Genomic DNA, 18,546 nt, shown 5'->3' with positions numbered 1-18,546 from the left:
GAATATGAATACACAAAAATAACATTAATATGGAATAACTTAATCCACATTTAACACTTTTAATAATTTATCATATTGTATATATATTTCATAACTCTTTAATTTTATTGTAACGATTTTGTTGATTCCTTCCCATCTTGGGTGTGTCATTTTTTTTGTACTATCAAATTTGTTACTCTTCTTGATCAGTTCCAATCTTTGAACATAAGTATAAAATCGTCCATTCCCAGTTTTTGTGTGACTAAATTAACATCTGTATTTATTTTATTTCCAACTTGCGCTAAACATTGATTAGCTGTATATTGTTTGCTTTGGTGTATTTGCAAAATTCGTTCTTCTACTGTTTTTTCCAAAACAAATTTGTATATATTTACATCCTTCAATTGTCCTATTCTATGTATTCTCTCAAATGCTTGATCTTCAATAGCTGGGTTCCACCACAAATCCATAAGATATACTTTTGATGAAACTGTTAAATTTAATCCTACTCCTCCAGCCTTTAATGAACACAATAAAACCTTTCCTGATTTATTTTCGATAGGAATGTCACTAGTTGATTGGCAAAATCCAATTCCTGGTTGATATACTTTGCCTTTTTGGATGTTAAACCAATAAAGTGTGCTTTTCCTTTGTTCATATGTTAATGATCCATCATATATTTTATTTGGTATTTCATGAAGTGTTAATAATTTTTCAATTATTTTAAGAAATCCAATCCATTGTGAGAATACAACTACATGAAGTTCATTTTTTATATCTTCTTTTATATGATCAAATAATATTCTTAATTTAGTAGAATATACAAAATTATCCTTTTTCATTTTTTTTAAAAAATCATCTAAAGGCGATTTATTTTGCTGTAAAGTTTTTAATGATTTTAAACTTATATAATTATCACATCCTGGGCATTTCTTTTCTGCTATTTGTGTTAAATGAAAATAATAATCTGCACACTTTTTACACATTATATGTAAGCATTTACTGATTAATGGATATACTGCATCTTCTAAACAAATAATACATTGCATAGCTGTACCATTTTTTAGCATTTCTATTTCTTCTTTATAATCACTGTTTAAATTTTTCGAATTCGACGATTTTTGCAAAAAGTTGTATATCAAAGTATCCTTTTCCAATACTTCATTTTTTACTGTGTCCCTTTTCAGTGTATCTTCTAATTTCATGGTTGATAATTTTACATCGATACTCGATTTGCCAGTTTTTGAATCGATGGTAGATATTGCTATTTTAGAGTTCTCTCCATACATTTCATTGATAATATCTTCTTCATTCCACTCTTCAAAAAAGGGCTTCGAAAATAATAACAAAGGATGAGAACAACATTGTCGTAGCCTTAGAAGTAGTTGTAAAACATGAGAGTAGTGACTTAATACATTACCATCATGCATATATGTATCAAATTTTGTTTTACTTCTATAAAATATAGCTCGATAAAAATCTTCTTCTTCTAAAGAAAATTTTAATTTTAATATATGCACATTTTTTTTCGGTAAAGTAATAATATTATATCCATCTCTTGTTTTTGAATTTTTTGTTCTTCTTAATAAAATAGGAGAAGATATTTTTCTAACTATATCTAATGCTATATTTAATTTATTTCTATTTACATAATCAGCAATTTCTTTATTCCACCATTCAATATTACCATATGGCTTTATACCTAAAAATCTCAATAAGGGAAATATATCGTATAAAGAATTTTGTATAGGTGTTCCTGTTAAACACCATTTTCTTTCTCCTCTTAATTTCCAAACAGCAATTGATTGAATTGAATTTTTATTTTTTATAACATGAGCTTCGTCAATTATTATTCTTCTCCATGTTATTTTATATAGTGGATACTCTTTCATACTATTTAATGCTTTATTGGTTTTTTTATCCCCATTTGAATGTAACATTGAATTTTTTCCATTATTTAGTGCCGTTTTCATAAAAAAGGTGTTTAATTTCCTCTTTTTAATTCCATTACCTTTTACTTTCTCATTTTTTGACCATTCCTCTAATATATCAACGACTTCTGGTTTCTCATTTTGCTCTCGTTTTTCTTTCGTCCAATTTGTATAAGATAATTTGCTTTCTATGATGTCTTTGCTATTTCTCTGCACATCAGCAGTGGGGTTGCTAGAAAGATTCTTATTCCATGTATTTTTATATTCAGAAACTAAAGTTGAATATGTAGTAAGAACCACTGAATATTTTGACAATAAATCACTATTTATATCTTTTGAATTACCATAATATATATATGAACTTATAAAACCTTTTTTTGTATGCTTATCTATTTCTTGTTTCCATTGATAAATCAAAGCAAGAGGTGCAATTATTAATGTCCCACCTTTATTGTAATTAAATCCCTTTATTGTATTTTCAATCAAATATGTAATGTTATTTTTATTTTCTACACTATTATTTTTTATATGTAATTTATTTTGATAAATATCATGTGCTATTAAACCTATACTTTGTATTGTTTTACCTAAACCCATTTCATCCGCTAAAATTCCACCTCGAAATTGTGGAACATATTGTGGATATGTCAAAGATAAGCATCCAGTTATTTTATTTACATAAAAATATTTTAATACAAATATTAATTTCCCTTCTTCATATATTTTTATATTAGGTATAAATGCATGTTCTTCCCACATAGGATTTAATGGTTCCTTGTTTCGAATATCATTATCATCATCATTGTTATAATCTTCGATCTTTATTAGCTTCTTCTTATTACTTATTTCTTTCACGTGCCAATTTTCTTTGTCATTTTCACCTTTTATTTTTATATCCGGATTAGAAGGTTCGTTTTCTGTTTTCATATCCAATAAATAAATATCACAGTCATGTATGCCTTTATTTACATATACTTCTTTATCTATATATACCTCTTTATCTACATATGCCTCTTCAGTTGTATATACTTCCTTATCTACATATACATCTTTATTTGCATATATTTCTTTATCTACATATACGTCACTATATACACGTATATCCCTATCTATATGCATTTCTTTATCTACGGATACATCACTATCTACATATATTTCACTATCTACAATATTACTTCTAATAATTTGGTCCAAGTCAATTTCCTTTGTCTTTTCCCCTTTGGAGATATTTTCCTTCAGATATTCAGGTGGATTTTCCTTTAGATACATCCACCATATTCCTTCTGCTTGATATGTTTTTAACGTGGGCTTAAAATAAAAACGATTTGGATAAATTTCTTTAAACTCCTCGAGTAAATAACCGCCTCTATATTTTTCTTCGACAAAAACCAGATTCGTTGTATCTTCGTTTTTTTCTTCTAGCTCGTTTTCGCTTGTTGTATCCAAAATTTCTTCGTCGTCCTTTGCTTGAGAGATGGTAGAAGAACCTACAAAGTTCGAGAGGCAAAAATTAGTGAAATACAAATTCGATACAATATTTGTATGCAAAAATGTAGACAAATATAAGTATGAACATATATTATACATCTCAATTATAATACCTTGTGTCCCCCCTTTCAATGCAATATCTAAAGAAATAGTATTGTTAGTGTTAATAGTTACTGATGAACTTTGATATTTGTTGGAGAAATTATCATTATTTTTCGAAAAGTTTTTTCCGGTGACTATTACAGTATTTAAATCATCATAAGAATCATCGCTTACATTTTTTGCCAATCTTAATGGTGTAATATTTAATTCTTTAAATAAATTATTTACACTTTGCTTGATTAAAGAATTATATTCATGATATTTATGTACATCGATTTTAAATGAATCGGGATATAAAATAACATGCACAAATGTTTTTAAACTCCCACCAAATTTAAAATCACATAATGATACTTTTTCTAATTTTATTTCTATTCTTATAGCATTTAATACCAAAAGTACACTTAAAGTTTTTGATAAGTGACTTTTTAATTTTGATACATCTCTATTATTATGTTTAAGTCTTATACATGGATATCCTTCATTAATATCTTTTAAAACTTCACATTTATATTTATCCATTTCTACATATTTTTTATCGGATGATACTATTTGATTAAACTTATTATTTTCCTGAGGTACCATATCATAACATACAGTAGAACCATCGTCATTATTTTCTTTTTTTTGTTTTTTTGGAGGTGCTTTTTTTTTACTTTTTTGCGTTTTATTTGGTATATTTCTACCTATTATTTTTATATAATCATTTGAACTAATATAACTATTATTTATTTTTAAATTATACATAGGAGAATATGATCTCTTAGTAGATTTTGGTGTTATTTCATAACTTATACTTATATCTTTATCATCTTTAACGTCGCATATTTCGCTAGATAATATAATCGAATCTGTTTCTATACAACCTAAATAATATTCAAAATAAACACCTTTACCTCTAATTAATTCTCCATCCTTATTTAATAACTTTATTTCGTCTATTTTATCATTATTGTAAATTTGTGTACCACCAATTATTTCAACTATAAAAATATTAATAAACAAAACAATATGATATAAGCATGTACACCATTGAAGTAATATACATACACAATTACAAGCTTACTAATTTTTGTGTTTTTTTCAATCTTACTATCACTACTCGATTCCTTAAATGTATTGTAGTTAGCTTCGTTTCTCGAGCATTTTGTAAGACTATTTATTTCTTTTATATTAGATGATTTACAGCCATTGCTGTTTAAATTCACAAGTTCGATAACGTCATCGCCATAGCTATATTTTGATACGCTATCTGATTCATTACAAATATTATTTTCACATTTAAAATAATTTGAACTATTCATTTAAAATAAAAATATTTTAATTTAAAGTTTAAAAATAAGAGAAGTAGAAAGGGAGCATCGCGAAGAAATAATATACGAAAATAAAAAATACGACAAGTGCGCATAATAAAATTTTAATTTAATAAAATAAACGAGTACTAATATTTTCCTAATGCTACAAATTATACTTTCTTATGCAGTATGCCCTAATGCATATTTTTATGTGATGAGAAAAAATTAATTTGACAAAATAAAAAATTATTTTGTTTACTCATTTAACTACATTTCATTATATTATGTTTCTCTTTACAAAATTTGCTGCTTCGCATCTATTTATTATATATTTAATATATATTATACATATCGCTGATTAGAAAGAAAGACATGGAAGAATGTGACGCCCCTTTACATACATACTTGTGAGTATGTAGATGTTTAAAAGTAATACTAAATTGAAGAATTAATTGAAAAAATTAAGAAAATACACAATATTAAAGTCATGAAAAAATTTTCATTTGTTTCTCCCTTACATATGTAATTTCAAACTGTTCTTATTTATAATAAAAAGAAAGACAAAAAATCGCTTTAGGTTTTTCAAATATTTTCAAAATGTGAGAGAACAAAGAAAGAAATAGTAATACCAAAATAAATACACCCCAAACTAGAAGTAATCATATTATTATAAAATACAAATAATAATTCCTCGATTTTGTAAAAACAAAAAAATTACAAAAATACCCATAAACGATACATAATACACGCACATCGCTAATATTGTATATAATAAATAGCTTAAGTTTTTTTACCCTTTTGTTTATGAAAACTTATAAGCTTATTAAAGCAAAAAATTATAGTAAGAATATGCCAAGTATTCCGAAAGATATAACTATTTTATAATATGTTATATATTTTCTGTTTTATTTATAATTATAATACGAGAAAATACCTATTCTTTTTATTACTTTTGTTTTCGTGTATATTTGTATGCAACTATTAAATAATATAGTGTGTTTGTTTTGTGACAAAAAAAAAGCATTTAAATATTTCTTTATATTTCACACATAAGGCATAAATAAAATATTTACATTATTATATTTTTACACGAACTTTACAATTTTTGTATTAAAAAAGCTATATTATTTTTCATTTATTTTTTGTATTTTTTTTTAAAGAGAAGTGTAAAAATTGTATTTCGTAAAAAAAAATAAAATAAAAAAGTGTATATTTATGTATATATTATTTTTTTACACTCATTTATACACTTATGCACTATTTTTTATACACATATTATTTACATTTATTCGCATATATTCCCATTTAATTCGCTATTATTCGTATTATTCGCATTTATTATATCTTATTAGCACATTTTGAAATAATAAAAGTAAACAAAAAATAAAGTGTAGCCCATTTTAACGTATTATTTTAATGTAACATATTACACATTTATATATATAATATTATAATATATTTGCATATGTCCTTTTTTTTTCGTTAAGCTTATTTAATATTATGTATATATTTATATTTTCTTTTAAAGAGGAAAATACATATATTTTATGTTTTTAATCATTAATGAATTATATATACATGCATATATTGTATATATACCGATTATTTACAAAATTTTTCATACGTATTCTTTTTTACATAAAATCCAAAAGATTAAACATGGATTTAATTTTCTTCGTCGTTTTTACTTATACATATTAACTTTAGTAAGATAGATAATAAATAAATATATTGTGTTTAAAAAATAAAATAAGCAAAGAAAAAAAAATATATGAAATTACACTTAATATTATGTGCCTATTACGCACTGATACAATTGTGACTAAAATATGCGTATTTTTTTTTGCCGCATTAAATAACGAATTGATATGACAAACACGCGCATATGTGTTAAAACACTAATTCATATATTTAAACATATATATTTTTTATTTTACATTTTTTTCCCATCTTGCCTCAATGCGATTTATAATGTAAATGCCAGTTTAACACATTTTCTTTCGTAAGATTACTCAGTAATTGCACATATATATTACAGATTATGGAAATATGCATTTATGGTAAGATTGGTGTTATTTTTATTTGAAAAATTATGATAATTATATCTACAGAATACATTTTTTAAGTGTAATAAGCACACACATTTTATTAACATAAAAGGGAAGGAATATTTACCTGTATGCATACAAAATATATCCAGTTTATATATAACTGATACAAAAATAGCATTAAAAAATATATTTATGAATATTCCTTTAATCCATTCTATGTAAATCATCTTTCTTAAAAAAAAGTAGCAAAAATGAATAATTTGATGAATACAATAAAACAAAAAATGCAAATAGGAACCAAATTATATAATAAGACCTCGGACGCCGGCACACCAATACGATCGTCAAAGCTAAACAATCTTGATATGGGTATGAATGATGGGATTATTGACGAAGAATCTATGACTCCTCGAGCATTTGATAAAACAAAAAAAAGCATGGGTGTAGCAAATTATACTACTATCATGAAAGAAAATGGAGGGAATCAAAATAATGGACAAAATGCCAACGAGGATGGCATAAATGAAACAGAGTTAAATGCGAACACACGAAAAGGACGAAATCGAGGTCAAGAAAATAGATATAGTAGTGATGAAGGCAAATCCAATGAAGTGATAAATAGGAATTCAAAAGATGATGATGAAATATATAACAATCTGACAGAATCGGAATTTATGGATAATATTAATTTAAATAAAAAAAGAGAAAGAAATGAATATTCACAAAAAGGAAATAGTAACAATATAAACAATTCACGTGAAAGTTTAAATAATAATTTTGATTATAATAATAAAATGAATGGTGAAATAGAAAATAATACATCTGCATTTATGAGTAATGGGTGGGGAACTCCTAAAAAAAGTAATGTAGGTCATAATTATTACTCCGGAATTGACAATCCTTCGACTTTAAAAAAATATAAAACTCCATCTGAAATGGATATGTTAAATCCTGATGGAAGCTTAATAGGAAATAAATGTATAACTATAAATAATTATGTAAATCCACCAAAATTTGTATCCCAAACATTTACCCCTAGTAAATTTCCATTATCAGGTGAAAAAAATCCTGATATGTCTTATGAAGATTTTAGAGGTTTTTTTAAAAATAATGCTTGTATAATAAGTGAGCATGAATTTAATAGTAAAAAAGTAAACCACAAAATTGGTGATAATGATAGAAAATATTTTGAAAAGTTTAACATAGTTTGTGAAACAAATTTATGGCCCAATAAAAGAGGCGTTTCACAATCAGTTAATAAAAATGCTCCAAGTATTACTACCAATACTACAACAATGGGGAATTCAAATGATAGTAGCATTTCGATTCGTAGTAGCAATCATCGCAGTAGTGAAAGAAATTTATCATATAGCAACACTTATGGGAATTATGGTAACAGTTCTTTTTTAAATAATTATAAAGATTCTCCAAAATGCAAAAAACGAAAAGGCGATGGTAGTCCAAAGCTTAGTACAAAAAAATTGTTAAATGCATTATCGGGAAATGATACAAAAAAAAAAGATCACAGTAATGGCAGTCCTATTAAAAGTTATAAAAAATCTAAAACTCAAGCTAATGAAAAAGAAGACAGTGAATATGATACTGACGGAAATAAACAAAATAAATTTAATTTTATAGATTATGAATTAAATCCAGTTTTAAAAACTGAAAAAGATACTAATAAAACAAATGAATGTATTATAATGGAAACATTATGTAAACATAAGCAAAATCCAATAACAACTATTTATGAACCATATTCAAAAGATTTAGATGATATATTTAATAAAAATATAATTAAAACACCTATTACTTTATTAAATTTGTATCAATATTTATTAATTATTATATCTAGACGTAATAAAAAAAATCAACCAGTTTTTTATCGATTGATAAAGCAAGAAATTGCTAATTTAAATCCATCTTGCGTATTTACTGAAGACATGTTAAAACAATTAGCTTGGATTGCTCCAAATTTAATTCAATTAAATAAAGTAGTTATAACAAAAGAAATATATGAAGCTAATCTTGAAATATATACAGAATATGTTACTGGACGAAAAGTCGAAGATATACAAATAAGAGAACATACAGAAAAATGTGAAAATATATATGAATATACATCATATGATAAATTAGAAATGCTAAAAAGAATAATTATTAATTGGGCAAATATTAAGCATACAGAATTATTAAAAAAAATTAATCCAGACTTTTACTTTCCTAAATATTCAGAATTAAAAAAATGGCATTCACTTTTTAATTTTAATCAAATTATTTTTCCATCTGTCACTTTAGAAGAAAATAAAATCTTAGCTCAATTAGCTCGAACACCCCAAGAAAGCAATGCAGACGATTTTATTGTCATACAAGATAGTCCAATAAAATGTGCAACTATTGATTTAAAAAAAAATAAAAGTTTTATTAATGAAATGGAAAAGGAAAAAACTCGTACTCCATTAGGAAGAAATAAAAGAAAATCAAATTTTTTATTCAACACAAGCAACAGTAATAGCAATACTTCTAATTCCTTTGCTTCACAAGGAACTCCAAAAAAAAGAGAAACAGACAATATGAAACAAATACGTGAAGAGGCCCATAAAAAAAATATTATAAAATTAATCAAGGACGAGTTTGATAAAGAATATGAATTATTAGTTAGTGAAAAAAAAAAATTCGAAAATGCAAAATGGATAGCAGAAATTATTCATGACCAATTTATAGTCGAGGGAACATGCACTGTAATCGAATTAAAAACTTTTGCTAAAAAAGTTGCAGATAAATATAAAAGTAATAAGGATTTCAAAATGGATGAACAAGTAATAGCAGAATTAATAGAAATATTACCAGAATACGTTACAGATATTCATGTAAAACCATGTTTTGCTGTTAAAGATAATATGAATCTATCAGTAAAGACAAAAAAAAACCTTTTTAATTTCTTACAACCTTTATCTAACAAAATTGAAGATATTTCAAACAAATATGAGCAAGCAAAAAATAATAAAGAAAATAGATTAAATGATTTGTGGAAAAAACACAATGTTAATTTTGAAATTACAGAAAATATTAAAAAATATTTCTTTACACCCGGATCTATTGCTTTGTCTAATTTATAACAGGGGCATTGTCGCTGCTGCTGACTATGATTCGAGGAAGGAAACAGTTCCATCCGTTTCACTCATATATTCTTACATATTGAAACACATGTCGTTATTATAATATTTTTATTCCATTTGCTTTTTTTTCTTTTTTTTATGTTATTTATTTGTTTGTTTATGCGCCTTTGTTGAGTACTATTGTATGTAATATATACATCGCTTTATTCTCCTCATTTCGCATTTCCATGCGGCATATAATCATGTCTTACATTGTATAATGTGATCATGCATACATACAAATATTTATATAATTAATGAAATGCTCAGTGTATAGGTTAAAGTAGTCTGGCCTTACACCTTTTTATCCTCATTATGCATTATGCACATTTTACGTAGATACATAGTGCTACTTTATACTTTTCCTAATCACTAAGCATAAGCAAGCAAATGACACTCCTCTGTTATTCTTTTAACCTACCCATATTTGTTTTCTATCGCCATATCGTATTATTGTTTACGTATAAATATTCACAAAATATGTGCATATAACCTTACATATATGTAATGATATATACTTTTACATTTTTTTTCGATATTTTCTTTATTGCATCCATTATTTTTTTCTTTGCAATGAACGCACTTAAAGAAAGACAGTGATTATTATTTTTTTTTTCCTCTCTTTTTTCATTTGCAAAAAACTATATACAAATTGAATATATTTACAAATATCTCTTCGGTTTTTTACTTATAAAGTTATTGCCATTTGGAAACGCAGATAACGAATAATTTCTATAAGTAGTATGTCCATATAAATTTTCAATGGTCCCATGTATATTTTACCTAATATATGTTTTTGCATATCCATGTTTAATTTATAAAAAAATAGTGCTACCATTTTTTGCAGCAGGTACATGCTTATGAAAATGGAATTTCTCAAAAATGATATAAAACAGTGAAATAATAAATAAATATTATTTTTAATTATTATTTTTTTGCGTAATTATATACGTATTATGTTTTAATTTAAAAAGTTTGGACAAATAAGAAATGAAAGTAAACAAATATATATAGCTACAAATATAAACCATGCACATGCAATCTTTAAAAATTTTAACAATTGCATGCATCTTCACAAAAAAAAACATATGCACATATATCATGCATACGTGCATATATATATGCAAAAAATAATTATAGGCATAATGACAAACTTTTCAATGGCACATATTTCTTGACAAAAAAAAATTTTTTTTGTTTTTTCGCCCAGTTAAATTAATAATAAAAATGTGTCAGTTTGCTCTCCCTATATGTACATAAGTGTATGTACTTAGTAAATTCTAGGTTTCCTTTGCATTGCAACTATGAGCCTACCGGAATAATCGGTAAACTCTTGCATACCATATGATATTAAATAAAAATCCTCATGTTTTAGTATTTCCATTTCTTCTTGCATTGTTTCAAATTGCACTGGAAATAAAAAAACAAGCATGCCATTGTCAACAAGTGTTTTCGAGGCAATTGTTAGAAGGTCTTTTACAGCTAAGGCGCAAGAATAAGTAACCGTTTTAGTATTTATTAATGATTTTACTTTTCCCAATTTATCATTATTACTAGAATCAGTAACCGAATTAGAAATAATAATATCATTAGTAGCTTCTGATATTTCAACATGGTTACTATTATTTTGGAGGTCATCTACATAATTATTAGGAATACTGCCATTAGTTATATCCCCAGATTTTTCATTTTCAATTTTATTTGTTTTTTGGGGTTTTTCTGTTTTTATAGACATACGAACAGTTGCTCTATTGCCATATGGTGGATCTGTTACTATAGCATCAATCCACGGTTTATGAAAAAAATTCCAAACAGGATTAGAATTATCAGACACTAATATTTCTGGACTATTTAAATTATATTGTTTAAAATTTTCAAATATTGTTTTTTTATTACTTTTATGTTTCATATGAGGGTTTAAATAAGATAATTTATAACCTTTTAATAATCTTATGTCAATATCATTACCTATACATATAGCATTAAAAACAGAAGATGCAATTAGTAATCCTCCTGAACCAACAAAAGGGTCTAACACTATATCACCTTTTTTTATTTTTGCAATATTACACATAATAAAGGCTAATTCATTATCAGTTGTAGTTGGTCCTAATATACGTCTTTTATTTAGGGCATAATGTGCCCACCATGTTTTCCTATTATTATTTTCAATTTTTTTTTTTTCATTAATATTATCATTGTTACAATTATCGCATTCTTTTTTATCACTATTGCAAATATGATCATTGCTATCTTTATTATAAATTAATGAAGGATTAAACTTCCTAAGAGCAATACATTTACCGAAATAAATTTTATTTAAAATTCCTTTAAATTCTTTATCATATTCTTCAAATATGGCTAATTGAACATGTGGATTTAATATATCTATATTTTTATATTGCTCTACATAAATATTAAACATATCCATTTTTTTTACCTTTTCTTCTTGATTTATTATTTTACCATATGCATGAAAATGAAAACACCATTTTTTATTATTTAAAGTACTTTCAAATAAATCATTTTTTGTTTTTAAATTTACTAATAGTTCATCATATGTACTTCCTTCCCCCCATATTTCAACAATCCCTTTTGTTAAAATACTTCTTGATAAGACATTTTTCCATATACTTTCAATCGAAACATTCCCCTGTAGTTTATTTATTTTTATATATGTTTCTCCTCCATATTTATTTTTTTTTAAATTTAGTTCTTCCCCATTTAAGGATATATTACAATAATAGCCAAAAGTTTCTAACAACGATTTTAATTCAAGAATTTTTAATTCGTCATACTTATTATGACTGCTAAACCAAATAAGATATGACATTCCTATTTTTTCAATTTCTTAAATTTTTTTTATTAACTTATCATCCTCATGTATATTTTTTTGTATACCCACAAAAAAATTACCAAAATTGTTCAAAAAAAAGCAGAAAAATTATAATAATAAAAATTAAAGCAATAATAATAATTAAAAAAAATAGTAGTTAATAAAAATATTAAAAATAAAGTATGTAGAAAATGTAAAAAATAAAGTATATAGAAAATATAAAAAATAAGTTATGTAGAAAATGTAAAAAATAAAGTATATAGAAAATATAAAAAACAAAGAACAAAATTAATGCTCATAAGGCGCATGCCAAAATAAAGTGATCATATGCCCCAATGTTAATATTCATATTTTCTAAAAATAAAATAAAAATATATATTTTGGATTACCGATTCTATAAATATTTTTATATTACATATATTTTTTTAATTTTTTATGCTTTAAAAAAAAATAATTTATTGAAAAAGCCTGAAAATTAAAATGTAAGAGTATAAATTAAAGACCAAAATGAATTTTTTTAAAAATAATGTTAATTTTATATTTAATTGCTTTTAGTAAAAAAAAATAGTTGCGTCTTAAAACATACAAGTATAATAAGTATTACTAAAAGATGCCGCAGTGATGAAAGCCCACTAAATGCAGCCAGAAATATGCTGATAAATTCAGTTAAAAACATATATTTTAAAATATTTCTTTTAAATTAATTGAAAAATAATTAAAGATGATACATAAAACAAACTCCAAGATAATATTTATTACACTTTTTCTCCTGTTTACGCATTTTATCATGTGTTTTATTTTTATTTTCATCACCATGAAAGCTAAATTGATTTTTAACAAAATAGTTCAATGGAAGTGTCCTAAAGAACACTAATAATATACACATATTATTACCACATAATAATTATGCTTTGCTTTATTTTCTGTACTTGTTGTGAATTTATGTATGTTTGTTGATGGCCTGGTTTGATGTAAACCAATATACATACATAATTATATGTTTATATTTTTATAATTTTACGCACTTTTGTTTGTTTTAAGAGTCGTATACATGTACATAAATGCAAGTGCATATTTTTTATGTATTTCGTAAAAATGATGATATTAAATGATCATATGCCTATGCAAATGCATAGGGCTTACATTTTTACTTCGTATGTGCTATTATGCATATAAATACATTTACATGCTTTATTTTAATGATAATAAAATACATGAAGTAAAAGGATGCACACGTGCATTTGGAAAAAAAATTATTAAGGCATAAAAATTATTGTATAACACATGAAAAAAAAATTATACAATAACATTATACACATTTATATAAAATATATATACATTACATGCATTATATCAAGTACATTTGAATTCAATACGAAGGAAAATAAACTTAAGAATATATCTTTGTGAACGTAAAATTAATTTATATGTCCCATCATTAAACATGAAATGTATTACATCAATAAAACACTTGCTTAATTAACCACATATAATTGAATTGATAAGACGTTTTTAATATTTGGTGTTTCATTTATTTATACATAAACCAAGAAAATACATACATACATATTATATTATAATTATATATTTATGAAATGACACATGCAACCATACATACTACTTACATATGTGCCATTAAAATTTGTTCCTTCATAACATGAAATCGTCATATAATTTACATTGGAAAAATTATCAGTTATTCTTGTACTTGTACAGCTGAATGAAAAGTAAAAATATTATATATATATAGTTAAACAAAATATATTGATAGTTTATTACATAATAAGACTAAAGAAATAATTAAATGATACTGTGAACCAAAATTACCATTGTCTGAACTATAAACTTAGATACAGAAATGTGTGTTTTATCTTTATTATTTTTTTATCATTTTTACTAATATATTTTTATTTTATTAAAACATACATTTTTTATTCATTGTATTGTTGTCCATAATCGTTTATCGTAATGCTTTATTTCCATTTACACAGTCATGCATATATGCAAAATTATAAATGCATATTTTAATTTTGGAGTTTATGCACGTATTTTTTTTCATTATTTTAAAAAAATTACATTAGGCACCCATCTTACTTTCATGTAAAATAATTTAGTGTTTTTTAGTTGTTAATATTGCTATCCATTTTTTTTCCTTTTTTTATGATTGCAATTCTTATATATTTTTTTGATAGTATCATTTTTTAAAATTTTTTAATTTTATACAATGAAATGCAATTATATTAATATAAAGTAAAAAATGCATAATACATATAAGTATATTACTAGATGTTTATAATAATATATGTTTTATTCATGTCTGGACAAATGCATATAAAGATATATATCAGCACATTAATGTGTAATATAATGCTTCCAAAATGCTGTATAAAAAAATATAAGGTATTTAACTGCCAACTAATATATACTTTGTGTGTATAAATATGTATTATATATATAATATATATATCACTGAATATGTATGCATGCGTACAAATGCAATTCAATCATGCGTGTGTATGAATGCATAGAATATATTATGTATTCCTTTGCATCGATATAAACATTCCCTGCATAGATATAATTCATATCATTCCATAGTACAAAATATTTACTGCATAGATATAATTCATATTAATCCATAGTACAAAACATTTACTGCATAGATATAAATGTATCTTCGTGCATAGATACAAGAGTATTAATATATATACATTTTGTATTTGTATGTGTATTTTTCATAATTTTTTTGTGTATACATGCTTGCATAATAATTTAGACAATAAAAATGTTTGCACCATAAAAAAATATATAAAAAATAAAGCACATCTGCATATACTACATGCTATTGTTATAAAATTCCAAAAAAAACGCAGGGGGAAAAAAAATAATAATAGAATAGACCATAAAAAAAGAAAGTAAAACAATCGAAAACGAGTAATATACGACCACCTTGCATTTCATTGTATTTCATTATTTTTATGTAATATATATATATTTTTTAATGCATTTCACTTTATATTGAATTATAAAATATACAAATTTATGTATTTAGTTTATATTCGTTTGCACCATTTTGAAAAATGCATATATAAATGCATTTATCATTTTTGTTTTTTAACATTGTTTTTTTTTAATAAGATTTTTTTATGTTCAAAATTTGAAACTTCTATAATTTTTTGTTGTTTTAAATTATAAAAATATTATACAAAAATCATTAGACGTTGTTTAATTACTTCTATTCATTTTATTCTTTTGTTTTTGGCCATATAAATATGCATATATGTATCTATACATATGTTAATTTGTACGTATTCTCTATTCACAGTTAGATATATACCTACTTGCTTCTATGCATTAAATTTCCACTAAAAAGGAAATGTATATTCATTTATTTATATAACAATTTTAACAATCCTATTTTTTGTTTTACATTAGTTTTTTTTCAAAGTGGTTTTGCATAAATAATTTTGATTGACAATAATGAATTAGTTAAAATAATAGGGAATATGTTATAGATTATTATATATACTCTCCAAATTTATATATAAAAAACTGAATACTAAAAATATATGCATATCGACAGAAACAACATCATAAAACTGCAGAAAACGTGCAAAATAACCATAACATACCGAATCAACAATCGAATAAATAAAATATAAAAATGAATAATAATTTGCATTATGACGAATTCAAAGAAGATAACTACATTAAAGCTTGGATTAAACAATCCGAAAATCCTGAGCTTTTTAAAGATTGGAATGATATAGAAGATACTTGTGGCAGTAATGAGCTCACAAAAGTTGTTGGGTTTAATAATTTTAATAGTAACCTAATAAATGTTATAGTGAATGAACATGCGAATAATACCTTAAATAAAAAGAAAAAAAGAAAAGCTTATAGTTTATTTTATAGTAATGAACATAATCAAGAAAATTTTTCTTTTTATAAAGATGATATTTATAATAACAATTCCGATCATAATAATTATAATAATGATAATTGGACCAATACAAATTTCATGAACATAAACAATAATGCTAACTTAATCAATGAAAATCACAATTCTAATCGTCATAGTATAACTTCATCTTTTGATGGCAATGATACGAGGTGCTTTACTGGATTCGATAACACACCAGCATGCAATATATTTGATAAATCTGAAAATTATAACAACACATCACAAATGTCACCAATAAAAAAAATGAAAAGAGAAAATATATGTGCTGAAAATAATGATGACAGTTTATTTAATAATTTTATGGGTTCATCCCCTTTTTTTCAAATTAAAAAATTAAAAAAAATAAGTTGTGGAAGTGAAAGTACTAGTGAATTTTTTAATAATTATCTTGAAACCCCAACTAAAGCTGTAAGTTCACATCAAAATTATTATGATTTAGAAAGTAAAAAAGGAAATTCCACAAACACAACAAAAGAAAATACATCTGAAGAATATGTTTCTTCTAATAATAGTGCAAGCAAACGAACCATTAATTATTCAAATAAAACAGACGATTTTAATGATTATAGATTTAGTCCAGAACATGATTATTTATCATCTTCGGAATATGTCGATGAAGAAGACCCATCTAGGTGTTTAAACAAAAAGCAAAGCGAAGTTAATTTCTTAGGACAAAAATTGGACTACAAAATAGTTGAAGACCCTATGAGCTTTTCGAAAAATCATTCACGATATAGCATGATATAATATCTCAATTTATTCACAAATAGTTAAGATTCATATATGAAATAATGTTGTTATGATATTTGCTGTTAACGACAATAATATTATCACTATATTTGTTACACAAATAAGATATCAAGGAATCGGAAAACTAATCAAAATTATTGTATATCCCATCATATAATTACATTTAATTATTGTAAAATTTACAAATACCTTAAAATGATTATTTTACAACCACAGTAGCATAACATTAATAAAACAGAATGTGCTGGAAGAATATTCTGTTTTTATTTATTTTATTTATGAATTTTTTTGTAAGGTTTACGTTTATATATCTATATAAATAAATATTTGTATATATATGTATTTATACGTATGTGTTATAATTGAAATTAAATTACAAACCCTATTTTATGGGGGGCGTTCATGCATATAATATTTATTTTTTCTTCCTTATAAATTAGGATAATTATTATTTGTTATTTTTATTTTCTTTTTATACCAATAACTTTTAACAAAAAATATAAGTAAAATACTTTTATCTCTCATTTTATTGTCTTAAACTCGACAATATTCAATTACACATAATATATAGGTAAAACCACCGATTTATTATATTCGGAAAATAATACCAATATTTAAGCATAGCTCTTTTAATATTTTATCTTCTCATTTATGTTTTATTATTATTTTTTTTTATGTAACAAATGTGTAAGATGACACATAAATAATGAAAATATCAATTTTCTTTATTCATTTTAATTTGGCACATTTTTAAACCGGTGTTGTATACAAGAAATTCGAGTTTCGATTCGAATAATTATAAAAAAAACATATAGAGGAATAATTAATATATTTATCATTAGGAGGGGTTACATAAATAGTGGCATATAAATATGCATATTATATGTATCTTCATATTGTATTCATTTAGTTGCATATTTAAATGTCTTGTTCTATACATCATTGCTTTCTCATTTTGCAAAAATTATAAAAGCTTTTCTTTATGCATGAAA

At 24.2% G+C, this 18,546-nt stretch overlaps 4 protein-coding genes across 4 annotated transcripts; 2 read left to right on the top strand and 2 right to left on the bottom strand.

Annotated features, from left to right (window-relative positions):
- Positions 1-185: 185 nt before the first annotated feature.
- PCHAS_1361000 (DNA repair protein RAD5, putative) lies at positions 186-4,804 on the bottom strand (the record flags this gene model as incomplete). The annotated part of the gene is made up of 3 exons (XM_016799442.1): positions 186-3,397; positions 3,512-4,483; positions 4,594-4,804. The coding sequence occupies 3 exons, from the start codon at positions 4,802-4,804 to the stop codon at positions 186-188; spliced, it is 4,395 nt and encodes a 1,464-aa protein (XP_016654730.1).
- Positions 4,805-7,097: 2,293 nt separating this feature from the next.
- On the top strand, positions 7,098-9,965 carry PCHAS_1360900 (CDT1-like protein, putative; the record flags this gene model as incomplete). The annotated part of the gene is made up of 1 exon (XM_733784.2): positions 7,098-9,965. The coding sequence occupies one exon, from the start codon at positions 7,098-7,100 to the stop codon at positions 9,963-9,965; it is 2,868 nt and encodes a 955-aa protein (XP_738877.2).
- Positions 9,966-11,274: 1,309 nt separating this feature from the next.
- Positions 11,275-12,837, bottom strand: PCHAS_1360800 (tRNA guanosine-2'-O-methyltransferase, putative; the record flags this gene model as incomplete). Its single annotated transcript, XM_735576.2, has 1 exon — positions 11,275-12,837. One exon carries the CDS (start codon positions 12,835-12,837, stop codon positions 11,275-11,277), a length of 1,563 nt encoding a protein of 520 aa, XP_740669.2.
- Positions 12,838-16,504: 3,667 nt separating this feature from the next.
- PCHAS_1360700 (conserved Plasmodium protein, unknown function) lies at positions 16,505-17,551 on the top strand (the record flags this gene model as incomplete). Its single annotated transcript, XM_728617.2, has 1 exon — positions 16,505-17,551. The coding sequence occupies one exon, from the start codon at positions 16,505-16,507 to the stop codon at positions 17,549-17,551; it is 1,047 nt and encodes a 348-aa protein (XP_733710.2).
- Between the last annotated feature and the right edge of the window lie 995 nt (positions 17,552-18,546).

Source organism: Plasmodium chabaudi, assembly GCF_900002335.3.
Source record: "Plasmodium chabaudi chabaudi strain AS genome assembly, chromosome: 13".
Taxonomy (NCBI): Eukaryota; Apicomplexa; class Aconoidasida; order Haemosporida; family Plasmodiidae; genus Plasmodium; species Plasmodium chabaudi.
The sequence above is the reverse complement of the archived record's forward strand: the minus strand, read 5'-3'. Positions and strand labels throughout refer to the sequence as shown.